This window comes from Mauremys mutica, chromosome 3 (genome assembly GCF_020497125.1).
Source record: "Mauremys mutica isolate MM-2020 ecotype Southern chromosome 3, ASM2049712v1, whole genome shotgun sequence".
Taxonomy (NCBI): domain Eukaryota; kingdom Metazoa; phylum Chordata; order Testudines; family Geoemydidae; genus Mauremys; species Mauremys mutica.
Window position 1 is genome coordinate 120,097,116 of NC_059074.1, and position 11,700 is coordinate 120,108,815.

At 40.5% G+C, this 11,700-nt stretch overlaps 1 protein-coding gene across 1 annotated transcript in view; it reads left to right on the forward strand.

Moving 5' to 3' along the window:
* The window catches only part of FNDC1 (fibronectin type III domain containing 1), a 106,354-nt gene extending 95,539 nt beyond the window's left edge, over positions 1-10,815 (forward strand). The window contains exons 17-20 of the mRNA XM_045010310.1: positions 1,454-1,483; positions 4,385-4,546; positions 7,333-7,455; positions 8,908-10,815. Of these exons, the coding sequence (XP_044866245.1) occupies positions 1,454-1,483; positions 4,385-4,546; positions 7,333-7,455; positions 8,908-9,023 (431 nt within the window). The 3' untranslated portion in view covers positions 9,024-10,815. The remainder of the gene's footprint in view (positions 1-1,453; positions 1,484-4,384; positions 4,547-7,332; positions 7,456-8,907) is intronic.
* The last annotated feature ends 885 nt before the right edge of the window (positions 10,816-11,700 follow it).

Consider the following 11,700-nt stretch of genomic DNA (forward strand, 5'->3'; position numbering starts at 1 on the left):
TCACAGTGATGGATACAAAGAATTGCTCCTGTTGTTTTATCTAACTACTAAGGCCTAGATGCACAAAGGGACGTAAGCATGGTAATGCTCAGCATTGTGACAGCTAATTTTTAGGCACCGTGAAAAACTGCAGGACCAGCACTGAGTTGGGAGCCTAGGCTCTCTATGCAGTGAATGGGGAGAGATAGGCACCTTAGACTGTGATCCACAAAAACCAGCACTCTAAGTGTGGAGTTGCCTCTGCTAGCCAATGGGAAATGCCAGTGAGAGGGGGTGTGTGGTAAGCCTTCCTCTCACAGAGATACAGGTGCCTAAGTCTGGGCTGCAGGAAGGTGCCTATTAGTGCTTGTGGCTCTCAGCTCTGTACCCTCTCCAGGAGAGCATTCACCCAGGATGTGAGAGACCCAGGATCCAACTCTCTGCTCCCATTACTCTTTTAATTAGCCAGAGTGGAACAGTTTCAACAGGAGAAACTGAGGGAACCCCACAGGAGACTGTCCCGGAGCCCGATGGTTAGAGTAAGGATCTGAGAGGTGGCGGATCCCTTCTCCCCCTCAGGCAGAGGAGGGACTTGAATCAGGGGTTTCCCACATACCAACTGAGTGCGCTAACCACCAGGCTAAAAGTTATGAGGGATGTCTTCTCCTCCCCTGGCTTTTTTTTTTTGTATGTGCTCGCCTGCAGGACTCAATCCACTAAGCGTACTCAGGTTGGGCCCTGCAGGCAAGTTAGGCTCCCGATTGCTATCTTCCCCCAATTCATGCATCACTCTGAGTCTTAGGCAGGAGATAGGCATCTGGATGCCTAGAGGGAGGCAGCAGTGCACATACCCAGGGGCAGAAATGTAGGTGCCTAGGAACCTTTGAGGGTGAAAACTTAGGTGTCTAGAGGGGTTTAACTTCCCAAAAATGTTGGGAGGATGGAGGCATGTGCATCACAGTGGTCCCAAAACTGGTACTTAGGCACCTAAATGAGGGATTTAGCAAAATGACCTGCCTATATAGATGGCTGGTGCTGACTGATCTATGAGGTAGAATATTGAGAAGAAAAACACAGTATACCTTTAAAAGATTGCATGATTAAACTGGTTCTGATTGGCTGAAGTAAAGAAGTCTGTTTTTAAAAGCTAACAGAATAAAGGGTTGTTTTTTTTACTAATTTTAACAAAAAAACCTGTTGCAGTTTAAACATCCATCAGAATAAAAAATATAATCCAAATGCAGGTGCATGCCATAAAATGTGAAAAACACTGGTGTAACTTAAACACCATTTGTTTTGAAAAGAAACAGAAACCCATATCTTCAGCGTTCTTAAAACAGCTAGAGACAATTATTTTTTTGAAGCTGATATTTCTTTCTTGCATGATAGCTAGTACACTGTAACATTAGGAGACACTAGTCTTTGAGAGAAAACACTAAAATATTTGTTTCTTTTGTTTGTTTCATTCTTACAGATAATCCACTGCTTATTGTCAGACCACCTGGTAAGTCTCACTACTGATATTTTCTTGATATTGTCTATAAAACCTGTGAAACATATCTGGGCATTGTAAAAATTAGGCACTGTGACACACTACTTACCATTAGAGTTTGAGGGAGGAGTGTGATATAAATGTATGTGTTAATTCCCAACTCCTGATTCACCTCAAGAATCTGTGTTCCAGTCTCATCAGGCTTTTGAAGCCAATTACCTCTTAAAAGAAGTATTGTAAATGAAGTATATTATGTTAGGCTAAAATCAAGTGTAGAATCTGTTTTATACCTGCTATGCCCTTTATTGGGAGACTATATCCTGCACTTTCATGAGGCTAGATTGAATTATTTAATCATTCCTTTCCATCTCTAACTACTATGTTGAGTTGAGACTTGCTGGGTAGAGGTGGGTTGTTCCAGGATCTTGATGAAGGTGGAAGTAATGGACTCCCAAGACACCAGACACCAGTCCATTGGAGACTGTATGGGAACAGCATACTGGTACTGAGACCAAGTTTGGAGGACAACTCTACGTGACCAGTAAATGATTTCACTTAGGAGGGGTTTACTCGTAAGTAATAAAGTCTGAGTTTATTAACCAAATCTGGAGTGGAGCTATGGTGACTGGTGGTAAGAACCTAGGATATAATTGTGTCTTGAATGATAATTCTCCAAAAGTGGTCTGGTGTTTTAATATGAAGATAATTTTCCAGAGGCATTCTGATTATATTCTGAAAATCAAATGGCCTACTTCAGAGCAGCTGTTGCAAGGATTCTCTTGAGCACTGTTGATGGTGGCCAGGAAGTTGATGAATAAAAATATTAACATTAACCACATTCTTTTCATGATATTTTGTTCTTGAAATGAACATTTCACTGCTTTATTTGTATAGAGAAGTTTTATGGCCCCAATCCTGCAAACACACATTTGAGTAACTTTACATACCTAAGTAGTGTCATTAAGGTCAATTCAGTTGAATTCATGTCCATTTCAGTTGAGTTCAATGGGTTACTCATGTGTGTAAAAGTTACTCACATGCAAGTGTTTGCAAGATTGGGCCCTATGTTTGTGCTTTGTAAAAAGGAAGAAAGACAAATTGACATTTTAAAAAACATACTTCTCATTCTTAACAGTTTCCAATAACACAATAAAAAACCAAAGAGGACTCTAGGAAATAACATGAAAGAAAATTAACATTTTCACATTGTAAGCTTATATCTTATTTTATCTTGCATACATATTGGTACAAAGACATTCTAGAAGGAAGGTCGATTCCATTATTTAATAAAAAGGAACAACCAATTATTTGTAATATTGATCATGTGCAACATAATTATTAAGTGGTAGCTTATAACCACTGCAACATAGTGAAGAAGAAACTAGTTCATTTGAGACTCAGCAAAAGATCTTTATTTATTTTTTTGCTGGTGTCAAATCTGTTTTGATTTAACTTGAGCTTCTGTGGTGAAAGCCAAATTTTCCACCCAGAACTCACACACACACATCACGAGAGAGCGAGAGAGAGCGAGAGAGCGCCCTCTAGGTTTCATATCTCATCTTTTTAACACAACACCAACAGATTTTACTCCATGCTGAAGCCTGTTACCCATTGCAGATTTTTTTCCACAACATCTGTTCTTTAGTGATGAAACTTACTTTTTTGGGGGGTGGAGGGGTGTAATGTTAAACCACAAGACACTGCATTCAGATAGCGCTAGGATCTGACCTACACTCATATAGCCTCCATTTCAGCAAGGTACTTAGGCTTATGCTTAATTTTAGGTTTAGAAGTCATCCAATTGAAGGCAATGAGACTGTTCATGGTTTAAAATTAGATCTGTGCTTAAGTATCTTGCTGAATTGGGGACAAAATCAAGGGAAATAAGAACTAAGGCTGATATTCCAGGGCAACTGTGCCCTTAGTCACATCCATACAACCTCATTGACTTCAGTGGGGCTGCATGAATGCAACTGGGGGCACACCCACTGCATCTAAATATTGCAGCAGTGGTCAGTGGTATTGTGTATATAGGCCCATCCATTGTTTAAAGATGCCCACTCCTCCACACCCCAATTCTAGGTGCACTAAAATGAATTGGGTATGGGACGGTTAAATAGAATCTCTTACTGTTCAACATACATTTTGTGGTTCAATTTTATCTTTTCACATTTGTGGTTTGAATTAAAACAGACAGAGAGCGAGTGCTCCTGTAAGTCTGTGATAGCTAACATGATACCTGAATGGTCCCTTTTGTGATACATCTTGTCAGATGGGGTCCTTGCAGAGAGGATGGATTTGATGATTGGATAGGAATTGTCCATCTCTGACATGATCTGCATGGGGAATAAATATTTAATAATGGGCTCTTCAATCTGGCAGAGAAAGGTATAATGTGATCTGTAGCTGGAAGTTGAAGCTAAACAAATTGAAACTGAAAATAAGGTGCATGTTCCTAACAGTGAGGGGAATTTACCGAGAGTCATAGTGGATTTGCCATCACTGGCAATTTTTAAATCAAGATTGGATGTATTTTCTAGAAGATCTGCTCTAGGAATTATTTTGGGGAAGTTCTATGGCCTGTGTTATATAGGACATCACACTAGGTAATCACAATGGTCCCTTCTGGCCTAGAAATCTATGATCCACATAAATATGCTATATATAAGCGTATTTTACACCATTTTAATAATACATTAATGACAAATGTCCGGAAGGGACTTGACTAAGACATCAATTTTATTTCATTCGAGACTTAAATATGATTTTTGAACTCAGCTGTTTCAAAGTAAAAGGGTAGTTTATTAACCTGCCACAGAATCTTCTGGTAACAGGACATTCATCTTGATAAAATGCTGAAATATAAGACTGACCCTCTAGGCTTCTCCTTTTATTTTATTTTGTTTTTTCAAGGTGGTGAGCCCATCTGGATCCCTTTCACTTTTAAATATGATCCCACCTACTCAGACTGCAGTGGAAAGCAGTATGTGAAACGCACTTGGTACCGAAAATTTGTGGGAGTGGTTCTTTGCAACTCTTTGAGGTACAAGATTTACCTCAGTGATGACCTGAAAGGTATGTTTGGGGATTATTCTTACAGTGCTGTTACCCCTTCACTTACTGTATCCATCACTTGTTGACCCTATCAAAAGAGTACATGGCTATACTGATGGCACAATTTGGATACATATGGCAGCATTTAGCTCTTAAGAATGGGAACCTAAAGCAGTTTGCACAGTGAAAGCAAAGTTGTACTCTCTAATCATAATACAGCTCTCTCTGAAATGTTCTGTACTCATTACTCATGCAGAACTTCTGACATCATGATGGGAAGTCCACATATGGATTAATTGCAGACTACACAATAGAGAACCACAGAATGGATAAAAGAGGGGACTTATACTCTGAACAGGTTAGATACGTGGTAGTGCAGCAATTGTTTGAGCAAATCCAGAAGATGTAGGTGTTCAACAAGGGCTGTCATATAATTGTAGCCATAATAATAGGTTGTATTGAGAGGGAATGTTGAGAGGGGTTATCCCCGAGGCTTTTCAAAGTGTTTTAATGGGGTTTTTAGCAAAATATTTGTATTGTTTAAAGAACATGTATAAATGAGTATTTGTGAGGACTTGTGGTCTCATGCCCATCTCTGCGGGTCCCAGGCAGTCCGCAGACTGCAGCCACCACCTGACAGCTTGCTGGTACCAGCAGGGAGTGTAGGCCGATGGACCTTAGCTCACCAGAGACACCGCCCACAAAGCTCCTGATTTGGAGGAGACATCTAGCCTCTCCAATTGGCTCAGACATGCTATGTAAGCCAGAAGAAGGAACAGGAAGTTGTCTGAGAACTAAGTGGATCCTAGCCTGGCTGCAACATAGCACCCTGCCTTGTTCCAGATCCTTGCTTCTATACCCCACCTCTGGCTACTGGCTCCAGCTCTGACCCTTGGCTTGACTCGTGACTCTGATTCTAGCTCTGGTTCCTGACTCCTGCTCTAACCACTAGATGTGACTGGCTACATCACGGATCGGTAACTTTGGCACAGAGTGAGCACCCTGGTGGGCCGGGCCGGTTTGTTTACTGCCACGTCTGCAGGTTCAGCCAATCGCGGCTTCCACTGGCTGCGGTTCGCCGCTCCAGGCCAATGGGAGCTGCTGGAAGCAGCACAGGCCAAGGGATGTGCTGGGCACTGCTTCCCGCAGCCCCCATTGGCCTGGAGTGGCAAACCGCAGCCACGTGCCAAAGGTTGCTGATCCCTGGGCTACATCCTGGTCCATGACAGTAATATGCAAACAACCAGAACAGTAAAGCTCCTGTATATATGAGACCTATCGTCACAGTTTCTGGCTTAAATTTGAGAGTGCTGTCAACCTAGCAATACTGATGTCTGGGGCTATTTTTACTTTCTCATAACACATTAAAATAATGGGTCTTGTTGAAATTTCCTCTGCTATAATCTGTACTGTAATTCTGATAAATTACTTATTCCAGGGACTTTAGTAAGGCTTTTGATACTGCCTCACATGACCTTCTCATAAACAAACTAGAGAAATACAACCTAGATGGAGCTACTATAAGGTGGGTGCGTAACTGGTTGGAAAACTGTTCCCAGAGAGTAGTTATCAGTGGTTCACAGTCAAACTGAAAGGGCATATTGAGTGTATCCTGCGGGGATCAGTTCTGGGTCCAGTTCTGTTTAGTTTCTTCATCAGTGATTTAGATAATGGCACCAAGAGTACAATTATAAAGTTTGTGAGTGATACCAAGCTGGGAGGGGTTGCAAGTGCTTTGGAGGATAGGATTAAAATTCAAAATGATCTGGACAAACTGGAGAAATGGACTGAAGTAAATAGGATGAAATTCAATAAGGACAAATGCAAAGTACTCCATTTAGGAAGGAACAATCAGTTGCTCACATACAAAATGGGAAGTGACTGCTTTGGAAGGAGTACTTCGGAAAGGGATCTGGGGGTCATAGTGGATCACTAGCTAAATATGATTGAACAGTGTAACACTGCTGCAAAAAAGCAAACATAATTCTGGGACGTAATAACAGGAGTGTTGTAAACAAGACGAGAGGTAATTCTTCTGCTCTACTCCACACTAATTAGGCCTCAGCTGGAGTATTGTGGCCAGTTCTGGGTACCACATTTCAGGAAAGATGTGGACAAACTGGAAAAAGTCCAGAGAAAAGCAACAAAAATGATTAAAGGTCTAGAAAACATGACCTATGAGGGAAGATTGAAAAAAATGGGTTTGTTCAGTCTGCAGAAGAGAAGACTGAGAGGGGACATGCTAACAATTTTCAAGTACATAAAAGGTTGTTACAAGGAGGAAAGAGAAAAATTATTCTCGTTAAGGAAAGAAACAGTGGGCTTAAATTGCAGCAAGGGCGGTTTAGGTTGGACATTAGGAAAAACTTCCTAACTGTCAGGGTAGTTAAGCCTTGGAATAAATTGCCTAGGGAGGTTGTGGAATCTCCATCATTGGAGATTTTTAAGAGCAGGTTAGACATACACCTGCAAGGGATGGTATAGATAAAATTAGTCCTGCAATGAGTGCAGGCAACTGGACTAGATGACTTCTTGAAATCCCTTCCAGTTCTACGATTCTATGATTCAAGCATAGGGAATGTTCCTAATGAAACTACAAAGTTTTCTCTCTCTCTTAATTCCTATTGGCAAATGTAGCATTCTTCACCTCTTATATTTTTATTTACTGGTGTATTGCTGCTCATCACTATAGTATTTCATTTTCTCCCATCTTTATTTTCCTGAAAACAGGAAAACATCATTGGCTGAGATAAGGCCATTTGAAACAACAGTATGTGTCGGTTCTAATCTTGTATGTCACCTTTCAGATACATTCTACGGCATTGGAGATAGCTGGGGGAGAGGTGAGGACCACTGCCAGTTTGTGGATTCACACATGGATGGAAGAACAGGGCCTCAGTCATATGTAGAAGCCTTGCCCACCATTCAAGGTAAAAAAAAAAAAAAGGCAAGCTGAAATGAAAGCTGAGGAATTGCACTTCACCCAGTATATAAAATTAAGAGGTTTTCTGCCTCCCTGTCTACATTTATATCACTTTTATTAGGAACCAGATTGACACCACAGTTTGAGAGACTGTATCGTGTGATGTCCTGGTATAATAATTTGCAAACCACAACAGTTTGTGAAAGTTCAAACAAAGAGAATGAGTCTGCAAATAAATGATTGGAATAAGACAGAAAATAGAAAAAACCCTTAGGGTGTGTCTACACTGCCAAAAAACCCAAAACAACTTGCAGCAGCGAGTCTCAGAGCCTGGGTCTACAGACTGCTGTTAATCATTCACTCAGCATTACTGGTTTTCATCTTACCCTGTTTGCTGTTGTTTTTTAAGGGTTGGGGTCCCATGAAGAAACTGAAATATTTGCTTACATGTAGATGTCATAGAATCATGCTGCACTTCTCTATTTAAAATAAGGATTGTTAATCCAGCTGTACATTACTATCTCTAAGAAGCAGAGATGTAGAACACACAAATTATACAACTGGCACAGGAATCAACATTTCAGATGTTCCACTGTACAAAATATGCAGAAAGAATGTTGAGAGTCTTTAATGCTTTGAGCTGTCACATTCTTTATACAGATGAGGGAAAGGGGCTATCGGTTTAAAAAAAAGAGTAGGGTTTAACTCTATATTTGCTGCATGTAATTTTGCCTCCTTGTTTTGTTATAAAAAGTAATATTTGTGAATTCCATCTTGAACCCTTTAAGATACAATAATGTCTTTTATTTTTATTTGCAGTTTGATTGTAGCTGTGTTGGTCCCAGGGTATGAAGGACACAAGGTGGTGAGGTAATATCTTGTATTGGACCAACTTCTGTTGGTGGGTGGTTCAAACTTTCAAGCTATACAGAACTCTGAAGACGAGCTCTGTGTAGCTTGAAAGTTTGAACCCCCTCCCAAACAAAAGGTAGTCCAATAAAAGATAGTACCTCATCTACCTAGTCTCTTAACATTTCTATGGCATTTTCACCCCAAAGTGCTTCATGAGCTTGAATTGAGATGCAAATTTTATATAGAGGCATAACTTCACCTGTTACTGAAATTCAGACACCTTTTGGAATGAAATGCAAAAGCTCCTTAACAGTACAATAGTTAGATATTTAGAACAGTAAATCCAACTGAAACTGTAGAGGAAATGTATGTAGGGAGAATGCAATCATTCAAAACTGAAGCAGGCTAGAGCATCGGGGTTAACAATCCTACTTCTCATGAAGTTTGGGGATTAACAAGTGGCTCCTATGCCTTAGTTTTTGTTGTGGTAACTACTAAACTACTATATGTGCTATATACTATATATCATATATTCTGTACTGCAAAGATGTCATTTGTCAAGTTACTTTGCCTTTGGCTTGAACCGCTGCTGTTTTTCCACCAACAGGGTATTATCGCCAGTATCGCCAGGAACCCGTGTCATTTGGGCGCATTGGTTACACAACACCTTACTACTACGTCAGCTGGTATGAGTGTGGCGTGCCAATTCCAGGGAAATGGTAACCATGTAGCAGTTCACCTGCAGATCGTATGGAGAGTGCACCAATCATGCCTTTCAAATGACTTGTACTGGAAGACTGTGACTAGTTGTTTAGGAAAAGAATAAAACATGAAAGAAACCAGCTAAGACCAGTTGCTCAAGAGACCCCAACCAAACTAAATACTGTACACATTTTCTCAGCTGAAATCTGTGGTGCTGTTTGATCACTCTGCTTGGGACAGGATTTGAATTTGGTGCCCTACTTTCCTTCTCTGGGTCTTAAAAGGCATGGAGATGTGGTTGTAATGGGCGCAACCAGTGCTCAGTGAAACCTAAAACTTTACTGTTCACAAAAACTTGGAAGTTGTGTATATCCTGCAGGAATGACCTAAGCATGCTGTGCTTGCTTAATGGAATGTTAAACACTTTTCATTGTTATTAATAGAATGCTCCATCACTTACAACTTGTGGAGTTCCATGCTTCTGAGTTTTACTATACAATCATGCCAAGTTGCTAGACATTCACCAAAGGGAATATATTCTACTTAAAACTTCTCTGGTGGGTTTGCCCATTCCTGGACTAAACACCAGGTCACAGTGTAAATTCACTTTTTATATATATATATATAAATACAGTACTCTATGTCCAAAGTACTACATAGAGAAGCTGAGTTTTTCTTGTTCACTAGATAAATATGGCTGGGATTTTTATGTAAAAGGTGCTGTTAATTAATAGGTCTTCTGATTTTTAGTCCATGAAACATTTTACTATGCACAATATATTAACCATGAAAAGAACTTTGTTCTTCTTATTAGTGAGCAAAGGTCTGTGACAGCTTCCTAGCAAACCAAAGGACTGGATATTTAATGAGAGTAAATCTTTTTACCTATACTAAAATTGCATTATAAACCAACATAGGTGCCGTACCATCAGAGTGTCAACATTTAAGTTAAACTTTCTGTCCAGTACTATTTAAAAGGCTGAGTTCAGTTTTTGTTTGATTCATTTTCATCATCTTTGTGTATTATTTATTCTTTGTGAGGTTATTAAGTCTCACTGTGTGAATGGAGGCACAGTGAGATAACACAGGACTTGCAGACAAGTTTTAACTTATTTTCTAAACAAAACAGACACCTCTAGGATGCTTGAGCAGCACAAAACTCCTCTGACTCCGATCCATCATGTGAATGAGGTGTGAAAGTCATCATTCTTTCTCTAAAGCACATCAGAAGGGCAGACCACACAGCATGTCTTCCATCAAAGGCGGAGAAGCAAAAGCTGGTGTGTCTGGGAGGTGCACTCCTGATTTTTAGCCAGGAATACAAACCTTATTTGGAAAGTACTCAGTAACATACAATTTCAGTATGCATCAGAAGCAATTTCTCCTGCCATATTACTCTCTCTCTTAATGTAGCACATAAGTTTACTCTGACCCCAAGGGATTTAGCCTTTGTGGCCATACTGTTTCACTGTTACATCTTATAAGCCTTTGCTCACGTCAAAAAAGACTCCAGCATTCTGACGGCCTGGGAAAATGGCAATATACCTGGGGAACAAATTCAACTTCTTGATCATCTGTCACTCTCATTCCAGTTTACATACCATATAGGACTAATATCTTATAAGCCGCTTTTGTAGTTATTGTAAATGTATGGGGAGAAAAGTAACTAAAGTGATTATTGAAAGAGCTTTTTATTTTCACAGTGGTGCTGGGATTGAACACTGAATTGTTTTCACATTTTGTTTTGCTTCAATGCAGTGCCAAATATATGATCTTTAAATATAGCTTCTTTCCCTAATAAACGTATGATATATTGTTCCATTTTTTTTAATTGCATCCCTTTTGGTTGTCTGCGCCAGGTAGTCTGACATGCAAGATCAAGCTGCATGATGCCCCAAACGCACACTTGGAAGAATAGAAGGTGCCAGTTTGTATTAAGGCAGGAAGTGTATGTGAGTGCAAACTTGCCCAGGATTTCACATAGGGTTACTTGGGGGGGATGTTCCATAACAATATAGATTTTCTCTTGTATTAAATCTGTATGATGTACATCCACATCATGGGCCATATCCCCAGCTGGTGTAAAAGGGCATAGCACTATTGAATTCAAAGGAACTATGTTCAGTTTCCCTAGCTGAGAATCTGGCCCCCTGTCTGTGGATGGGTAGTCCGCTACCCCCGCAACCAAAGGGTGCTATAGTTTGCATATTCATAGACTGCAGCACTTGTGAAATGTGATTTCAGATCATTCAAACACATGGGGCGGGCTTTCTGCCCCAATCTGCTCCCTTCAGTCATCTGATGGAGATACACCTGGAGTCAGAGAGTCCCAAGTGGAGGCAGAGAAAACTCGATCATTGCCTCTCTGCAGCCCCTAGCTTAGTGGGCAGTCAGGGTTGTATTGGAAGTATGGGGAGAAAGACTGGCCAGAGTGCCCTGCTCTCAAGCAATTCTCAGCTGATGAATGATCCCCTAGAGGACCAAAGCCATTTGGGGCATGGTAGAGCAGCTTCTACTCTCCTCTAACTTGGGGCAGAGAATTAGAGGGTCATAACTGGCCACCTATCACTTCCCCTGCTCTACTGCACTCAGCAGAAGTTGGACCACAGCAGAGAGTTCACCCCATAAAATGCAATAGCAGGTTGTATGTTCTGTTCTATTTTATATAGGGTCTTATACCACCCTCATCACTATAGTA